The sequence below is a fragment of the Anser anser genome, assembly GCF_964211835.1.
Source record: "Anser anser genome assembly, chromosome: 1".
Classification (NCBI taxonomy): Eukaryota; Metazoa; Chordata; class Aves; order Anseriformes; family Anatidae; genus Anser; species Anser anser.
In genome coordinates, this window is record NC_139720.1 from 15,715,156 (window position 1) to 15,735,266 (window position 20,111).

Consider the following 20,111-nt stretch of genomic DNA (forward strand, 5'->3'; position numbering starts at 1 on the left):
TGGGCTCCCATTTCCAGAGACACTGTGCTAATGATGGTATTTGGCCAGCCAGAAACCCATAGAAACTGTTTTTCTGCTCTCCGAGGCCCTGTGGCACAGGACCTCCACCATCTCCAACACCTTGAGCAGAGCAGGCCTGTACTCTGGCCACCAACAGCCTACTCCACACCCTGGCAAGAAGCAAGTCCGAGGCCCTTGCAGAGAGCATCTTCTCTTCAAAGCAAACCCTTCACTGACTTCACCTGTGGCCAGTTCTCAAAAAACTTGTCCTAAAGGGGCAAAAGCACGGTGACAGAGCCAGGATCCGCGGGAAAGGAAAGGAAGACCTTTCCAGGTCCTCGTGCGGACTGGAAAAGCACAGGATTGCAAATAGCTCGTGGAGGAATAACCACGTGCTGAGTGCACATCCACCATCCGTGACGGTGGGTGCACCACCACCAAAAGGCTTCGTGAGACGTTATCACCGTCAATGAGTGGGGATATGAAAACAGGAGACGCCTCGATTCTTATCAGCTGCTGGTATGAAGTGAATGCCGTGCCACAATGAGCCAGCACACCACGCCCAGCGCATTTTTTTGCGAAAATACCCCAGCACCACATTAATGTCCAGATATTCCTTTGGCCACGCTGCGACTCAGCTCCTGTGGGGCTAATGATGCCCCTTTGTCACAGCAGTTCCGTTTCTGATGTACTCACACAGGCTGAGCCAAACACACCCTCCAGAGCAGAGCTTGGCTCTGGAGGTTTTGACTCTTAACCAAAATGTTCATAAGAAACACTTGAGTATTAATACCACGTCTAATTTGAGCACACGGCTGGTTATCTACTTTTTCCCCAGAAGATCAAGAAGCACACAGGCACGTTTACAGATGCAAAAATCTTTCAGATATTATTCAGTTGCTAATGATGGATGGCTTAAGATAGTACATGAGGAACAGGGAAAAACAAAGTCCTGTAAGCTCCTTTTAAATGCCTTGCCTATGGCGTACGTGACCAGAGATTGGGAAGAGAGGTTCAATTTGCACTATAAAACCACAAAGACACTGAGTTTACTAGGAGAGATCTAGATACCTTAACCTGTTTGGGTTGGGAATGGCCTTCTTGACAAACAGCTGACTATTCTTTCAGTGACAGAGGTGGAAGAAGGCCGAGGTGAATGACAGCAAGGTTATATGGACTGGGCTGCTTTGAAGATCACTGTTAGACACACATCAAATCTGTCCTCGTGTAAGCAGGGCTGGAAACTCAAGTACCTCCCATGGAAAATACAGGGGAATAAAAGAAGTCTTTTGAAATCACTGGCCAAGGACTTGAGGGTTTTCAAAGGAGCATTCTCTAAATTAAACAACAGTTTTCTGTTTTGAAATGTCATTTTGGAACTGGATGTATTGTTTCCTTTAATGGAGTGTTTAACTCCATCAGACGTTCTGCTGGCGCATACTCCAATTTAAATGAAATCACATTTTGGCAGGAGAATTTTCTAGCCAAATTCGTAGGCAGGATCTGCTGATTAGCAATTTGTGACTACAAAAGACTGTAGCTGCATCTACTCACAAACACACGTGCATACACATCAACACGCGCACATACAAGCACAGAGTACCCATGGGTTATTTTCCTACCATCTTGATCATTTCACTTTTTGAGCATTTCACTTTTACTATTTTTTTTTCCTTTACTATTTTTCTTTCACTTGCTCTGACAGCTCTGCTACCTTTCCCATTGATGTTAAATATTCACAACTCGCTTCTGATTCAACAACTGCAACTTAACATATTGCTACCACAGCTGAGATGATCTGCGGATCACGAAAGGGCTGTACAAAGGGCAGTCATGGTGTTTAAAGACTTATTAAGGGATGATAGGAAACAAGCAAGAGTCTTACATAATTCTACACAACACTGAAGAGAAAGCATTTTTGCAGAAATATTTTCTTTACTGCTTGAGATCGGGGACAGAAGGCATCAAATGTTTAACTCCTCCACAGCAAAAAAAAAAAGGAAAACAATGAGTTTGTTCAAACACGATTTCCTGGCATCATCTCCTGGTGGTAGCGAGGCACTATGATGATAAAACCATTCAGCAATTTGTAAGGTTGGAAGTTTTGCAGAGCTAGCAAATTTCTTCTGAACAATCAGCTATTGACTCAAATTACACCGTAAGCATATTGCTAACTCCTCGGCGTTACAATTTTCAGTACGAGTGTTAAGATAAGATCCGTTCGAGCTTAGAATTACCAGAGTTGTGCTGCATTTTAACATGCTAGCAGACTGTGCCAGAAGGGCAATTTCCTGGAAAACAGCCAATACACGTTACAATATTCTAAGACCACAGGTCGATTAAAATTAAGAAAGTGAAAATTGTACTTTCTTTAGTGTTGAACTTGCCTGACTTCCTTTAGAGGCTTCTCACAGGAGGAGATGAAATGTCTGCTGATCTTTCTTTCCACACCACTAACACCTCCTATAAAAGCAGCCTACGTGCCTAGTTTAAGTCTCAGATGTTAAATTAAGACTACGAAGCCTATTCTTAAATGACAATGGGATAACTTTCAATGAAGTTTTTTTCAGTGCAGGTATTTTCAGCACCAGGAACTCAACAAAGACTTAAAACTGAGAAAAGCAAACTTCTGCCGATGTCGGTAATGAACGCTCAATAAAAGCAACAACACTCCTTTCATCTTAGCTCAGTTAGAGCCTATTTTTTTAAGATACTCAGGTCCAGCACAGAAGAACATTGACACATGTCCCCTTCATGTAAAGGGGACATAGCAATACAACCTAACTTTCAGCCTCCTACAGTGCCCTTTCCTAACTGGGGTCTGTTCTCTTTGTTCAATTTGTTAAAAACCCAATGATACTAAAATTGTCACATCCTTTGTATTTTATGAAACACGTACGCTTCACATATATACCACGCAAACACACTGTTCCAGCTGCATCTGCTGCCACGGGGTATCTCAGAGGCATCTCGGGAGCCTGGAGTCTGCTGCCAGAAACGTGCTACGTGGGCTGCAGTCGGCGCAGAGCTCAGCATGCTGAGTCCTGCAGTTTGGTTGCCAGGCTTTGGAAAAGCTCCAGCAGGGCGCCCGGGAGACTTGAGTTTCATGAAATTTGTAATCCTGTCATTTACTACCTTAGCAAGGATTTTTATGTGTACGCACACACTCACACGCACGCTCGCGCAGGATCGTAGCTGAAGGAACAGCTGGAGAGTCTGGCAAAGGGGCTGGCTCTGCCCCACAAGCAGAGCTTCTGCTCAGCTCCCGCTTGCTGCAGTCCTCACAGGGACCTGCACGAGGCTGAGATGCACCGGGATTTTCCTCGATCTTCTAACCTTTCCTTGAGCCGTTTTCAGGAATTACATTCAATTAGATGAATAATCGTCGTGCTATGCTTATGTATGGGGCAAGCAGTCTCCAAGGACACAGTCCTACAGACTCTGGGTGCTCTCTGAGGTGTGTAGTTCCCAGTGGACACCCGTGGGTGGTGGCACTGTCCCCAGTACTGAAGGGCTGAGGTGCTACCCAAATGTAGGCACCCACCTTTGCATGCCCCAGCAGCCTGGTCCCACTGTGAGCACTGAGGAGATGCAGAAGGGAGACATCAGAAGACACTTTTTCTCCACTGCAGGGAGCACACACTGCAAATCAAAGCACCCAGGACAGGTGCAAAAACTTCCCTTCTGATTGCCACGGCACCAGGACCCCAACCTCTTCCATCTCCTGCTTCACCGTCTCCCATTTTACAAAGATTTATAGAAAAAGACAAGCCACAGGCATCAGCCGGCAACAGTCACAGCCGCCAACAGGGATAGTGGGGAAGCACGCCCTGGAGTCTGGTTTCCAGCAGATGGTGTTGGGACCTAGGGCCACATCCACACATCTCTGTAATTTTTTAATTTCTCTCTTACTTACTCAAACATTTTAAAGGGTGTCACAGCAGTGTGGGCAGCACAGTCCTGATTTCTCAACAGGACCTGGTATCCACTGGTGCCACCAGGCCGAAGACCTCCCGTGAAGAGGTCAGACATTACCGTCCCTTGAGTGATTCACCCTGTAATTTCCAACCTTGGGCAGAGGCTGCTTGCCCAGGCTGGTGGAGGATCTCACTGTGGAGACATCAGGATGGATGTTCACACCTCCACATCAGCTTGGTGCCTGCACTGAAGCGTGTTCATCAGTACTCACATGGTTCAGAGCTCTCTGACAGCTCCCAATCCAAACTAGTTTGTGTTTTTTTCTCATATGCAATACAAAACGTGGCCAATTTGGCCGCCTGGGCTGAGCGAGGGCTTGTCTTTGTGACAAACCCCCTTCTGTCTCAGTTTCAGCTTCACCTTGGCTATAGGCCCCATTTAAGCTATTTTCCAGGGCACTGCTCTGCAACTCTGTAACTCTGTAAAGGGCACAGTTTTCCAGGTTGCCTGCAAACCACTCATCACAGCAGGCTACGACCTTCCCACGCAGCGGCTGCGTTTCTGACAGCCTGAACACCACCCTTCCACCAGTCAGGACTGAATGAGGGATGAGAAGAGGTTGTTCCTCTCCCTCGGAGGCTGTGTCACTTGGAAGCAGAAGGGGCGACAGGTCTGAAGGAAAGCGCAGTGCTTTAGTAAGAAAAACGACTTTGGAGGAATACATCCTCTTTTTACTTCATAAAGGCTAAAAAGCAGGTTTTCACACGCCCTAAAGGCAGCAGAAACTTGATGAGAGGTCAGAAATGCTGGTACGCAGCAAAATCTTGCTGATAAGGTATGCAGATGGACCCCATCAATAAACCCTGATGGAGACAGCTGATACCAGCAGACAACCACTGCCCTGGAGCAGCGGGAGGCAGCCGGCACGGCCAGAACACACACAGCCTCCAAAATGAGAAACTTAATATGTACTCAGGAACCAGGACAATTCCCCAGCCCTTTCATCTGCAGCATTAACCAGGTAACTGTGACCTTCCTACCTGCCTAGATAATGGGCTCTGAGGTATCCCTATTGTAAAGGATTTATTAAAGACCACAGCAAGCACATTCCTCCCTGAAGGAAAAAATACCTTAATCTATTGCAAACCCTCCTGGCAAAGACTCCTATTTGAACAGATCAGAGATACAAGTTTGTTCTGGTCTGGACAGTGTTTGAAGTTTCTTTTCCAGCTAATGAACAGACTTGTTTATAATGAAAGGACAGAGAGAATCCAGTTTTCTAAACAATTGACTTCATGGCACTCTGTTTTCCCACATGCAGCTATGGCTAACTAGCTCTATGGTCTCTGCTTTCTCTTCTACTTTAATCTGAAATAAAAGGAAGATCTTCTGCTAAATCAAAAACTTTATTTTTTCAACTACAGTCTCCCTAACAAAACACAAACAGGGACAGGAGTCTTCTAGTAAGTAAAATCAAAAGGCAAATAAACTTATTTCCAGATCATTTCTCGAATCCAAACGAGGGTTTTCTAACCACACTGGTCTACCTCCCAGCATTGCAAAGTAAAGGTTAAAGAGTTAGTTTCTAAACAGAGAAGTTGGTCTCCAAGCAAGGGCCCAACAAGAAATACAACAAACCACACGAGTGCCACACCAGGCCCCTGTCACGTCTCCGGAGTGACACGGGCAGGCGGCGGAGCGCTGAGATGGCCGCCACCACACCTCCCGCCCTCCCGAGGCGCGAAGGCCACGCAGCGCCTGCACTCACCTCGGCACTCCACGCCCGGGTCTCCCCAGAAGAGCTCCTGGCACTCCCGGCAGGTCCGGCCTCCGAAGCCCGGCATGCAGTGGCACTGCCCTGTGAACTGCCAGAAACAGGGACGCGGCCACTTCAGCAGGGCTGCCCCGGCCTGAAGGCTCTTCCCCCTCCCCACCCAGCACCAGCATGGACACCACTAATGGAGCAGGGCGTGCAGAGTCACAGGACCACGGAGTTGGTTGGATTGGAAGGGACCTTAAAGCCCACCCAGTTCCAACCCCCTGCCATGGGCAGGGACACCTCCCACCAGACCAGGTTGCCCAAAGCCCCATCCAGCCTGGCCTTGAGCACCTCCAGGGATGGGGCAGCCACAGCTTCTCTGGGCAGCCTGTGCCAGGGCCTCACCTCCCTCTGAGTGAAGAATTTCTTCCTGATATCTAATCAAAATCTACCCTCTCTTAGTTTAAAGCCATTTCTCCTTGTCCTGTCACTACACGCCCCGATAAAGTGTCCCTCCCCAGCTTTCCTGTAGGCCCCCTTTAAGTATTGAAAGACCACGAGGTCTCCCTGAAGCCTCCTCTTCTTCAGGCTCTCTCAGCCTCTCTTCACAGGAGGTGTCCCAGCCCTCTGATCAAGCTCCGTGTTTTTGGACACCAAGCACTGGTGGCAGCCAACGTGGCATGACCACCTAACTTCACTCCCCGCCTCGCTCACACCTCAGCCCCCAGCTGCCACACAAGCAGGGCGCTATGGGACAAGCAGGCTGACCCATGGCTCCAACACTTTTTGGTGGACTGCACCCAGCCCGTGCACGCATCCTACCCCAGCCCAGCTGCAGAAAGGCTGCAGGTGGCTCCCAGAAGCCTTCTCCTCACCTCGTTGCAGGCCAGCCCGAGGGAGCGGGTGGTGTCGCAGTCGCAGGGCTCGCAGCCGGTGCCGCTGGCCAGCCTCCAGGTGTGGGGCGCGCAGCGGTCGCAGGTCTGCCCCACCACGCCGGGCAGGCAGCGGCACTGCCCCGTGGCCGCCTCGCAGCGGCAGCTCTCCGCGCTGTCACAGTCCTCCCGCACGGTGCCCAGGTAGTTGCAGACACACTCTGCAAGAAGAGGCGGCAGCTTGGGTGTGTGGCACAGCACCCTGACACGCACCCCTCGGCCCTCCTTGGGTCTCAAGCTGGTCACCTCTAGGGCTGCTGCCCCAGCGTGAGGTGGCAGCAGCCCTCCGTGACCCCGTGCATGCCCTCCAGCCTTCCTCCTCTTGTCTCCTCCTTTACAAAGGAAACCCAAGCCTTCCCGGCTCCTATCATCCTGCTTAGCGTGGTGATGTGCAAAGCAGAGCAGGACTCAGCTTCCTTGCCCTGCAACCCTTTTGCTGCACTGGATGGGGAGCAGCAGCAAAATGTCCCCACCAGGCTCCTGTTGTGGAGGGGAGCAGGGAGGGCTGCATCAGGCCACCGAGGGAGAGGAGTCTGCTTCTGGGGCAGGGCTCAGCTCCTGCTGCTGAGCCACATCTGCAGGAACCTTTATGTCAACAAAAGGCAAATCCTCACCCTGCCATGGGTGATCTCCAGATAAGAGGGAAACAAAGAACACTAACAAGAGGGCAAGAAACCCTTCTCTAACCCGAAGCCTCATCCTTTCAGCACATGCAAATGCTGCCCCTTCTCTCCCCGCAGGAGGCAAAGGGCTCCCCTGCCTTCCAGCAGCCCCACTGAGCGGCAGGGCAGCTGCACACAAGCCCAGCTGGAGGTAATTCGAATTCCCCACTACCCCAAATGGTCCCAGGTCAATTATAAAGAGCTATGGTGGCCGCTGCCGCCCTGCCTCATGGTGGGTGGCCGAATGGGGGACACGGACACATCTCCCCACTCACTTCTGCAGTCCTGCTGCAGCGCACTCCCATAGTAGCCCTCCTTGCAGAGCTGGCAGTTTTCACCCTCCGTGTGGTACAGGCACTTAACGCACGTCCCCGTCCTCTTGTCGCAGGCCTCCGGGTCAGTGGTGTCGATGTTGTTGTTGCACTGGCAGGGCTGGCAGGCGCCGCCGACCTCGTCGGGGCTGCCGAAGAAGCCAGACGCACATTCATCACATCGACTGCCTGTTTGAACAAGCAGGCACGGCAGGAATTACCAGCACGGCTCACAGCCCCGTAAATGGCAACACGAGACAATAAGGGCCGTTAACTGGGGGGGGATTAATCGGATCGCACTCAAAGCAGAGGCAGTACCTATATATCCTGTGCTACAGACACACATGACTTGCAGAGTGACCGGATCCTGGTAACAGCCGCTGGCAAACTGGCGTCCACTCTCAGGGCCGTCGGGGCAAGGGCAGGGGCGGCAGTGGTCTCCCGAGCCCAGGACGGGGTCTCCGTAGTAGCCGGCCTCGCACCTGCGCAGTGGAGTACAGCATGCAGGGGACCGCAGGCAGACACACACACTCATATTTTCAACCACGGCAGAAGGGTGAAGAACCCAAGGGCAGATAGACCCCTGCAGCTCTCCCGTGCCACCCAAGCTCCGAGCAGCTGTGCCAGTGGAGAAAATTTGCCTCACTCCAGCCTAAGAGTTGGAGACCCAAGGCAGATGCTTCTCTCAGGAGGCTTTCAATGGGGAAAGCCTTGGGGTCCCACAACGTGCTCTATGCTGGGAGATGGGAAGCCACAGGCAGCGTGGTCCCCACTCCCTGGCTCCCAGGGCACACAGACTTGCCTCCCTCCATATATCCTACATTTCACAGCAAAGGCCCCGTTGGCTGTGACTGCCGCAACGGGCCATCCAAGGAGCGCTGTTACAAATACCTCTCGCAGTTGTGGCCTGCCGTGTGGTCCCGGCAGTGCAGGCACTCCCCGGTGTAGGGGCTGCAGTCGTCAGCGTGGCCATTGCAGTGGCAGGGCTGGCAGCTGGGGAAGCCCCAGAAGCCGGGCAGGCAGCGGTCGCACTGTCGCCCGTACACGCCGGGGAAGCAGTGGCACTGGCCCGTCTCCGCGTCGCAGAAGGCGTTGTACGAACCTCGGACGTGGCACTCACAAGCTGCAAGGAGAGGAGGAAAGGGGCTGCGTTTTGGTGCTCAGAGCCCAGCCCCGTCGGCAGCCCACCCCAGAGCATGGGGTCTCACGTACGCCGGCATCCGCTCGGCCCAAACCCGAAGGTGCCGGGGGCACATCTGTCACACTGCCTTCCCACCACGTTGGGCCGACACTGGCACTGTCCTCCGCTGGGGTCGCACACCGAGCTCAGAGAGCCCTGGGGGTCACACTGGCAGGCTAGGAAGAGAGAAGCATTAGGGAGCAGTGAGCATTGCTGTGCGGGACACGCACCCCATGGCTCATCCCATGCTCACACGCTCCCCGTGCAAACCTGGAAGCACCATCAGGCTTCCAGGTATGGTTTCCTCTACAAGCGGGTAGTTACGTACACAAGGCGGTCTCGTGTAATAGCGCAGAAATGCTGAATATGATGTTCTTGCAGACATCCGTCATCGGGGTTTTCACAACGCTCCTGCTGTTTTCCAGGCACCGGTATCTTTGGAAAGTTTCCCAAGCGCTGTTTGTGACCACGTCTTCGCCTGAGCCTCCCACTGTGAATATGTCCAGTGATTTGCAGTACGGCATGAGAACGAGCTATAAAACAATTTTACAATGGCCACGTGTCACTATTTATAAATAGCCTCCATTAAAACTGTGAAAATTCACTACTATCTCAATTCCTATCATCTTTCTTAGGCCAAAAACCAAAGAGCCAGACCGAATTTGGAAGGAAAGCAACAGAATTTTTGTACTTTTCTGTGGCATAGCTCTGGTATCTAACAAATTCTCACCAAACTCTATCATTTCAAAAGAACCAGTTTGATATTCACAACATACATTGCGCTGCAAACGTCCAACTCTGTGCAACTATCTACAGTCCTGTAAAAGACAGCAAAAGCCTCTTAGCAGAAAACCAACTTTGAGCCTGAGAAAATCTACCCCGCTTTAAACCATTCAGTTAAAATCTGGATTGAGCCCTAAGCAACAACTTCGTGAGGCACACACCCATCCCAGAAAAGATGCAAATTTTCAGGATTTTAAAAACAATTGTCCACCAGAGCACCCCTGAGGTAATTTCTGCTCACAGAGTCAATAAGCGTGTACGGGCTCTCCATCTCGGTGTCCACCGAGGAGTACTGGGACAGCTCCAGGCGGATGGTGTAATTCAGCCCCTTCTCAAAGCAGACTGGCCGTGGGAGAACGACATATCTGGATTGGGAACAGGAAATATGCCTCACTTCAAATGCCCAGCACCGTCAGGCATTTCAGGTAGCCCTATAAAGCAATTGAGATAGAAGAGAGCAGCCAAGAATGGGCAGAACAAAAGCTACGATGCAAAGAGGCGCTTCAGAGGCTCGCGTGAGTCAGAGCCGGAAAAGCTTATCGGCAAGGTAAAGAGTAACGGCGATGTTCGCTCACGGGCTGTGCAAACACTGTTTTTCCCCCTGTAGTCAGTGAACAAAAGTCAGACAACAGGAATAAACTTAAAAGCTTTGAGACTACAGACACGGTACTACATAGATTTTTTTATAACCTGTTGGAAATTAAATTTCATTAATTTTCATAGGGGCCACAGCAAACTGAAAACATGATGATTCTCTTTCAGCTGGACTGAAACTGCTTTGGCACATTCATTCAAAACTACAGGTTTGGGTGCCTCACAGATGCCTGCTTTTGGTGAATTCACCATTCTTCTTTTCTAAAAGGTTTTCTCTTTCTGTCCCGTCCCGTTATACACACCTGGAGCCGGGAGGCAGCGAGACGACCTGATTATCATCATCAGGAACCGTGTTGCCACATCGGCTACCCGTGGGAATCTTGCCTGGGCGCGACACAGTGATCACTGCTTTTTCCCACTGATCCGGCAACTGGAGAGAAAAAGGCTGGTCAGCATCGAGCAAGGGCTGTAAGCTCGGGGAGAGCCAAGTGCTCCAACCATCCTCCAGCCCAAAAATAGATGACTAGGTGCAGGCAGTTGGCATCCCCATCCGCAACATGGCATCAGCAGGGGTTTTGGCAACCTCCTCTCCCACCACCTCTGCTTACCAGACCCAAGTCAGCATTTCATTGCGGTCAATTGCTGCCAAGCTCTAGGTAAGGAATGTCTTTTACGGTGGATATTTCTCTTGCCCTCCCCACTATGAATCACCCACAGCCAAAAATGACTGCTCACAAACTTTTGGCTGAAGACGTTCAACATCCAAGATGGGCAATGTGTCTCCTAAGGTGTGTAACAGCATTTCTACCCATTACAAACCTGTCTGGCTGATATCAAATTCATATTCTAATCGGTCCTGAAGGGACTTGTCACTTTTTAATTTACTTATTAAACAGGTGCTGCAGCATGCTACAATGGTACTGAATAAAACTGTAAAGCAAATAACATTGGGGATAATAAAAAAAAATAAAAGCTCCTGTCCTTGTCTTTGAGTCCTGATTCCTCCAGGAAACCCTCGTCTCCCACCAGTCGTGCACAGGGCAGTGACACGCGCACCCCCAGACCTACCTGTGGCTCGTAGCGGACCACAATGTCGTACTCCATGGAGTAGGGGATATTGTCGATGTAGAACTCCAGGTACGCCCCCTCAGGGACCCTCACAAATCCTATGCCTGTCCATGACGGTGTGCGGTCCTGCGTGTACTGGCGCTCTATTATGTTTACTCCCTATGGAAACAGGGAACAGAGATTTTAATACCAATACGCTGAATTTGTGAGCCCCACCGGAATATGTGGGCTGACGAGCTCTGTTGATGGATCATTTCTGGATCGACACATCCATCATTTGTGTCCCAGAGAATACAAGTTCTCTCTTTCAAACACCCGTGCATGCACACTGTTGCCTTTCCAGTTAGAATCGCAGAACGGTTTGGGTTGGAAGGAACCCTAAAGATCACCCAGTTCCAACCCCCTGCCATGGGCAGGGACACCTCCCACCAGACCAGGTTGCCCAAAGCCCCATCCAGCCTGGCCTTGAACACCTCCAGGGATGGGGCAGCCACAGCTTCTCTGGGCAGCCTCTGCCAGGGCCTCACCACTCTCTGAGGCCACGGCACAGACACCTTCCATGTAACAGTACACTAAGAGAAAGACAGGTTTGATGATACTGCACGGTTCTTCATCCACTTCTCTGCTGCGGTGGGCAATTAAATTTAAAAACTTGCTGTGAGTTACTCATTGACCATCCATGCCATCTAGTTCACCCTGAAGAGACGCATGATTTGTGCCAGCGCAGGATATAACCGCTCTGTCATAATAACTCACACATCACGTTTGTAGCAGGAGGATTTACTGCAGTGGCACCGAACTGCTCCGCTAACTGCCCGAGCTGAGTGCTAACTGCTTCCTGATTACATCGGGCCAGGCCAAGGCAAACCACTGCTTGGAATAACATTTAAGGGGCAGACGGCAGCCACCATGGGGAGGGTGTCACTGAATAACAGAGACCCTAATTATCGTTAGCCATTAAACACCCAGACTCATACTGGCCATTCCTTTCAGTCTGAGACATCAGGTTTTTATCTGTTACTCTTTATATAAGGCAAAAAAAGAGGAAAAAGGCAACAGAAAATGGCAATCTGTGATGCCCAAACTTCCCGTTTCAAATCTATCTGCATCCACGAATAGTTCTCGCTATAAAACAACATCCTGTGCATTCCTACGGAAGCTGCTTCAGTAGAAAGGGATAAAATGTAAGGAAATGTCAATACGTCTATCACTCCAGGATGTCCCTTCATGTATTCTCACACTCTTTGAAGAGAGCCAGGCTATAAATTATTACCCTTTGGCTTTGGACAAAGGGTTGGAGCTCCCAGAAAGGATCGCAGGCAGGACATGAGTGAGAGCGTGCGGGGATTGTGCACCGGGACTTGGCACCGTCTGAAAACCTCTGTAACTCTGTGGCACCATCTGAAAATCCCTGTAACTCCATGCCATTTCATTTTGTCTCGTGTTGGGTCTCTGACTGGAAATTCAGGTCTTACTCTGCCACCAGATTAAGAAGAAAGTGTTTTTTTTCCCCAATACTGGCACTGTTTCAAATGGTTTGTTCTGATGGTTTCAAAAGACAAATAGGGGCACGCTTCCCCCTCTGCTTGGCAAGGCAAGTTTTCAGCTGAGCCCCTCATCCCTGAGCACCACGAGCCCCTGGCACTGCCCTTCCACTTGGGCAGACACAAATTCACCCAAAATCACCTGCCAGCTCAAGTGCCCTTGCTGCAGTCCAAGTTGAGCCCTGCACTGCTATCTGACAGCCAAACTGCTCTGTCTTGGCTGAAACGGCAAAGTGACCGCACTCTGCCTGAAACAAATAAATTAGGAATTAGTGCCCCAATTACAGGCAGACAGCGATCTGCTGCTTCAGAGAAACCATTATCTCATCTCCTTGTCTCCTTGCTGGAGGCAAGAATAATTGATGTAATCACCCAGCTTCTTTTAATGAATTAAAAGCAAGGCTGTGTGCTTGGGGATAGGAAAAAGCCAGAGACCCCGATGTACCATGCCAGCGGGCAAAACAAACTGGAGGGAACCTCAGTTACAAATCAGTTTTTTGCATGATTAACCACGTACTTGGTCATTAATAAAAGAAATGCCACTGATATACAGAAACCCTAAACCGCACAGCAACATGTTTAGATGTGTGCGCTGCTCCCCCCCAGTCAGCGGCACCGAAGGGAAGAGGCAGCGTTGGTGTCCCACCACACGTGGGATAAGAGGGAGAAGAGAAGTGGGTGTATATGCAGTGGGTAAAGAAGGGATGTAGATATGAAACAAACTGTATGGTCATGATCAAAGAAACTTGACTCGATGATCCTTAAGGGCCCCTTTCAACTCGGGATATTCTGCGATTCTAAACTTATTAAAAAAGGAAAGTTTCCTCCCCTAAATTACTACATTATTTATTGATACTAAGACTGAATAGCTACAGATGGGCAGTGTTCTCATAGAATTCAGTCTGGCATTTTTCCACATTGTCTTTGCACAACACTCAAGTCATAAAACAGCCTCTTTCCAACACCCAAATGGCGCAACAGAGCTTTCCCACAGAGCGGCAAGCTCAAACCGCTACTCACGGGACCCAAGTTGGCTTCCTCTGCCTCGTAGATGTAATGGTCGAGCGAGATGAAGTAATAGCCAGGCTCTACTTGATTGCACTGACGTCCAAACATGTGAGGCCGGCACTCACACTGGCCAGATTCACTCGAGCAGCTAAAATGGAAGAACGGTGAATGTACAGCGCTGCTTGGCTCTGACAAGACACTGCTAGAGCTACCCCCAGGTTTTACATTTTAAGTGGCACCAGAGGAGAAGTGCTCCTGGATGCAGAAGCATCTAGACAGGAGGTGGTACTAGGACCTGATCCCAAGCTCTACAGCTGGCTCATCGGTGCTGTCAAGACGTCAGGGCTCAGCCCAGCTGGCGTTCCCCCAAGCAGCGCCCAGGCACGGCCTCGGAGCGAGCACGGGCCAGGGACCATTTCCAACAGACGGCCTGCGTGGTTTCCCCTGTCTGGATGGCGAGAGGACCGAATGCTACAGATGCAAGAAGTTCCTCGGGGCCACACAGCAGTCCTGGGAGAACTTCACTTGCTTTTACAGTAATCCAGAGCCAAGAGGCACGTCTGTCCTTTGGCTCCAGGCGTGCAAGCCAGGCAAGCAGCTGCTCTGCTCGTCTGGGCTTGTGCAGAGCAAGAACATGCACGACCCTGCACGCCCCGGGATGCCAGGCTGCTCTGGTACACGGCAGAGCACATCCCAGGAGGTTGCCCGAGGTAGCTCGGCACGGCACTACCAGCCCAGACCGTGCCCAGCTCCTTCACGCTGGGATGGGCACAGCCAAAGACGTGGGACTGTCCACAGTGGCACGGACAGATCCACCTCCTTCGTAACAAGCCATTTTATTTTCTCAGTGTAGCTTTATCCCCAGACTGCCTTTCCACATTTTTATTGTCCCCGAACAGGCCACCCTGCATTATGAAGAATATGTGGGTAGGTTTTATTTTTGAAGAGACCTGCTTACACTTTCTCATGGGAGGGTTTCTTAGTCCACCAAAAGATGTTGCTTTCCCTAAATTTTAAATTTAATGCAGAAATCTTTTCTAAAATCACAACCCTCTGAGTTTCCTTGAAAATCTGCAGACTTTTTAAGCCTCGTCTAAAAGTAATTTTTACCCAAAAAACTTTTGAAATTATGGAGATTCACTTCAGCGTCTGCTTTTAGGTGCTAAAGTGCCCCAGCTGCCCCAGGAGGGGAGCTGGGAAATTTCCCCTCCGGGGACGCCGAGGCTGCAACCTCTGCGGTTTGCGTGGGGATGAATTTGGGGCGAGGTGTGGCTGCCCCAGGTGCTGCATCCCACGCCCTGGGCGGGAGCCAGGCGGTGGCAACCAAGAAATGGTAGAGAGCAAACCAGGGAACGTGGCATTAATCCATCCCCCCGGGAAACTGCTGTGGTTTCAGACAAAACCGAGACGTTTCAAAGGGTCTGTGGAGGGAAGGAAGAAGAAAAGAGGACAAAGGAATGTGCTGCTGTTGAAAAGCCATGAACCCAATGCAGGGGAAACTGCTCTGATGGGAGGAGTGGTCTGGCTACCCAAAATGCCTGTCTGGACATTTAAGGCAGGACTTTCCATACTCTTACCAATGGATGCATCTTCAAAAGCTAGGTTTCTGTCTGAACAACCTCGACTTCCCCAGCGGGCACTTGCAGACCCACATCCAACCCCCTGCAGCACCGCAGGGGCAATGCAGCAGTACTGCACTGCTAACACGTTTCCCTCCAGACAGACAGACAGACTGGCTAAAGGGCCAACGGGGGAGAAAACCAAGAGCAGGCTCAGCACAGAAGAAATGCAGACGCCTCTATCGCCCCTTGCAGCAATCAAGATCTGCCACTTTCTGCATGTCAGAGCAGAAAGACAATCCCGAATGCTGCCCTCCAGAAAACACTAAGGTGTCGTGATGGCAAACGAAGCGAAACTTGCTGAGGTGAATGATTGCAGGAGAGGAACTGAGCTGGGACTCACTTGTTGTGCAGTGCTCCCCCCTGGTCGCAGTCGCAGGGCCGACATCCATCCATGTCATTGCTCAGGCCCCAGTGCTCCGGCTGCAGGAGGAGACATCACCGATTTAACCCCATCCACCCCAAAAGCACGGTGTCATTTCACAATACTCAATATAAGCCACCCCAGGCTGTCCCCCTTGTCGAGCCACAACCACCCTCACCGCTCTCCTCCATCCTTCCGACTGGTTCAGGAGCTTGAGAAATAAACCCCTTTTCCACCCAGTTTTAAAATACAGCTTCCAGAGGACTCCAGCTCTTTGGCTTCACCCTTATTGCACCATTTACTTCGGATGTGGGCTCCTGACCCACAAAAGGGCTGGGAAAATGACAGCCCAGCACACTGTGCCTGAGCGAAGAGCAGCATGTGGGCTGGTGGGGTTTGAGTTGGGCTCTGCCCGTGCAGGGCTGTTCCTCTACAGCTGGCTCAGCAGACAGACAGCCTTGTTTAGCTTTACCGTATAGTTTACTGTCAGATAAGAGAGCCTGTCAATGTTTATACAAACACATCCCTTTATTTGACAGGCTGTTTCTGTAACACTCCAGCACATGTAAACAATGTATGGAAATGTATGTGTAGGAATTAATCCCTGCCTGAAAAATGGCCAGCATAAAAAATCTTTTTTTTGTTAGCACTTCTTCTCAGACCTTTTTGTCTTTTGCATCAAAAGGGCTCTCGCAGAACTGCCCTAGATCTCCTTTTCACAGAGCAACTGCAATAGGTGCCCTAACGTCTTACTCCTTACACGCACTGCAATTAACTTCCAGATGCTCTCACCTGCCTTGACTCTCCCCTAGCACACATCCCAGCTCCCCATCCGTAACACAGCGTGCTCCATGGCTCCTCACACCCCGAGGTGCCCGCTGCAGCCTGGACCTCAGGATCCTGCCTGCAGGCGAGTGCAGATTGAGGCCAGCACCTTGCTCCCTGCTTTCCGCATACCAACATCCCTCACACCAGCATCTTCTAATTATTCTTACCGTAATCTACTTACCAGGCACTGACTGCACTGCTTTCCTGTCACCAGGCGCTTACAATAGCAGTTTCCTGTCTCTGAATCACAAGGATTCCCTCCGGGATGGGTACCCAGAGGATTACATGCACAAGCTAGATGGGGAAATACAAATAGGCAGGTCAAAACACAGGACTTTGGTTACCTTTCAGACAGCATCCCATTTAAATATTTATATTTAAGCTTCCTCTCATTTCCCAGGTCAGAGATTAATTGCACAGTTTGCCCACCGCCCATCCCAGTAAAACTTCCCTGGCTTAGAGGCTTAAAAACAAACACGGAGGGTTCCGCTATTTCCACTGCGTGTATTCCCCAGGATCAGCTGGGGAGCTGAGTTTTAGTGGAGGGTGGACTCCAAGCTGCAGCAAATCTACAAGAATGTTTTTCCTTTAGCAAAACATGAAAGAAAGGAAAAGAAAAACCACCCCAGAAACCAAGCTCTCCCAGCACTAGCAGCTCCTCAAAGAGCTTTTGATCCCGCAGAAAGGAACATATGTTTTTACTCACACTGACAGCCCGCTGGGTCATCGGCACTCAGACCATAGAAACCTTCTTTGCAGAGGTCGCAACGCTCCCCTTCGACAAACAATTTACAACGGCACTGTCCAGCAATGAGGCCAGTAGAGAAATCGGTGTAGCGATCACATATGCCACCATTCTGGGAGCCAGCTGGGTCACAGTTACAGGCTAAGAAGGAAGCATTGGGCACATTTTATTGACTGCCGCAACAGAAAAGGCCAAGTCTCACACTGAATTATTTAAGCTCGCCTGCTGCGTAGAGAGCAGGCACCGTTACCACAAGGATTAGACACGACATGGGTTGTACATGTAGCGGCCAAACGCATTTCCAGATTTTTGAAGAGAAAACAAAACCCAGCCAGGCTCACTCAAGACCTCCAAGATAACCACCTCCTCTCCAGGATCTTCGGGACGAAAGAAGGGGTGGAGAAGAGAGCAGAAGCTATGGTAAACCCTAAATCCTCCAGAGCAAGCCCTAGGGATGACAACCCAGGCACCACGACTCCAGCCAGGAGTGGGGCTGCACTTACGCTCGCAGACGTCCGGGTCCCGCAGGTCCCTCTCGGGGTGCTGGAAGTAGAAGGGCTTGCACTGCTCGCAGTTGCGTCCCACGGTGTTGTGCTGGCAGTCGTCACAAACCCCCCCGCTGGTGTTCCCCGTGGCCATGTACACGGCCATGTCGAAGTGGCACTGGGTGGAGTGGCCGTTGCAATTGCACTCTGTGACAATGACAAAAAGCACCGTTTAGCCTCAGGGGAGACACGAGCCTGCAGAAAAGGCATGCCAAAGTCTGCTGAAGAACATGCAGAACTTCATGGATGGTCACAAATCCCACAACCCACTCATTCAAAAACACGTTAATGCTCTAAAAGCAAGAAATAGCAGACTTCAGACCTGCATTTTACCCAAACTCACTTTTGCATGCATTAGTATTGCGGCCTTCGGCAGGTCGCCAGGGTAAGTCGTGGTAGAAATCCAAACACTGCTCACAGTTTAAGCCTTTGGTATTATGTCTGCACATGCAGTGCCCGTGGACCTGTCATTAAAAACATATATATATAAAAAAATGAGAGGAATATAGTTGGTTATTTAAGATGATGGGAAAAAAATACAAACATGCTGCTTCAGTTCATTCAAACTACAGCCAGTACATAACAGATATACTTTTGGGGACTTTAATGCACATAAGAGGACAAAGGGCCACAGGAGCATCCCTTGCCTGCCCAGGTAAGAATGTCCTCATGCTAACTTGTCCTTCTTTCCTTTCCAGAACAAATGCATGAAAAATGCTTTCAGACACAAACAAGGACAGCACAGTTGCACCTAAATAATCGCAGAAGTGTCTTAAAGATAAGAATTAGCTGTTCATTATCTGTTAATTAGATGTTAACACGCATCTAGTTAAATCAGCACTGTCAATTCTGGCCTACTGTCACCCTGCCTTCGTTCTCGAAGCCAAGAGCAGAGACCACCACAGTCTGGATGGGTTTTATCCATCAGCCCAAGTTTGCCTTCAACACACAAGCACTGAACAGGCAAACAGTGACTGTGTGACAGCCGCTGCCCTTGATGACAGGGACCACCAGCACCTGACTCACAATTTCAGAGGCAAACCTGGTCTTGCTACCGGTCAGGTGGAGACCTTGGGAGAAAGCTCGGAGCAATGGAGCGTACCTGCATCCTGCGGCCCCTGGGGCAACCCACACAACCTCCCCCTATGCCTCTGCACTTCCATGCAGTTAATAACTCACTCATTAACAGGGCTGCTATTACCGTTCGTCAGGCAAAAATCAAGGGCAAACCCACAAGCCAGAAGGGATGGGGCACTCACACAGCAGCATGCAAGGTAGGCAGCAGGATTTTCCTCCAGAGCCTCCGGTTAACTGATTAGGGCTACAACTATACAGACTGATAGCCCCCACTTCTCAGCAGATAAGGACTGATACAAACGCAGATTTTGTTTGATTCATCAATGGGCTTCATCCTTTGAAGCCCCTGCTTACTTCAATCTTAGGGCAACCAAGACAATCCACACGTCTCCAGCCCATACTGTCTCCAGCCCATCAGAATACCCTCCCTTTCTGCCCTCCTGCCTTTTAATTTCATCAGCTCTTTAACATAATTAGAAAAGGAATGCTAGAACCTTTTTCACTGAATCTGAGCTCTCTGTGCTTGATTAATGCCAATAACAGAAAGGCTCACTGACAGAAAGGCTCACTGTCAAAGAGTAGTTTTCAATGGTTTTCTTGTTGCAAAGTTAAGGGTGGAGGGGGACTCACATTTCTCCTATCACATCTTCACTTCATTGTTTTTAAATCACTTTAAAAAAAGACAGAACCAGGAACAGCTCTGGGGAGAAAAGTGAGAATATTCACCATTCCTTCCACCTCCTCCTCAAAGCCCTCCACCGGGGCACACTCGCTGGCGTGTCCGTAGCAGAAGCAGTTCCCGCGCACCACCATGTCGTAAATGGCGTAGTAGTACTTCTCCCTGATCTCCATCCGTGAGTCCAGGAGGTTATCTCCCAGCGTGTGCAGCTTGACGAACTTGATTCTCAGATTTGTGATTTTCAAGAGGTCTGCAGGGGACACCAGAAAAAAAAACATGTTTTGGAGTTATTTACCAGATATTGTACTGAATGGGAGGAAGCCAGCAGTGACTTCCCAAACACGCTTCCTATGGGCAGATTAGATCAGATTTAATTTCAGCACTTAACGTTCTATACACATCGTATCACTTCATATTCCTAACATCCAAAAATTGCATTAATTTACTACATGCTGATCACTGTGAAAGTTAGTTTAAGCTTAATTAAAAGTTCTA

General features: G+C 50.0%; 1 protein-coding gene across 1 annotated transcript in view; it reads right to left on the bottom strand.

The window, feature by feature from the left end:
• Positions 1–20,111, bottom strand: part of LAMB1 (laminin subunit beta 1) — a 42,058-nt gene that overhangs the window by 14,175 nt on the left and 7,772 nt on the right. Inside the window, exons 7-23 of the mRNA XM_083825642.1 lie at positions 19,664–19,866; positions 18,204–18,324; positions 17,819–18,007; positions 17,277–17,456; positions 16,752–16,864; positions 15,722–15,801; positions 13,772–13,907; positions 11,208–11,366; positions 10,442–10,569; positions 9,787–9,910; positions 9,091–9,295; positions 8,795–8,938; positions 8,474–8,705; positions 7,901–8,064; positions 7,547–7,771; positions 6,553–6,770; positions 5,687–5,783 (exon numbers count right to left, since the gene is read on the bottom strand). Of these exons, the coding sequence (XP_083681768.1) occupies positions 5,687–5,783; positions 6,553–6,770; positions 7,547–7,771; positions 7,901–8,064; positions 8,474–8,705; positions 8,795–8,938; positions 9,091–9,295; positions 9,787–9,910; positions 10,442–10,569; positions 11,208–11,366; positions 13,772–13,907; positions 15,722–15,801; positions 16,752–16,864; positions 17,277–17,456; positions 17,819–18,007; positions 18,204–18,324; positions 19,664–19,866 (2,718 nt within the window). The remainder of the gene's footprint in view (positions 1–5,686; positions 5,784–6,552; positions 6,771–7,546; positions 7,772–7,900; positions 8,065–8,473; positions 8,706–8,794; positions 8,939–9,090; positions 9,296–9,786; positions 9,911–10,441; positions 10,570–11,207; positions 11,367–13,771; positions 13,908–15,721; positions 15,802–16,751; positions 16,865–17,276; positions 17,457–17,818; positions 18,008–18,203; positions 18,325–19,663; positions 19,867–20,111) is intronic.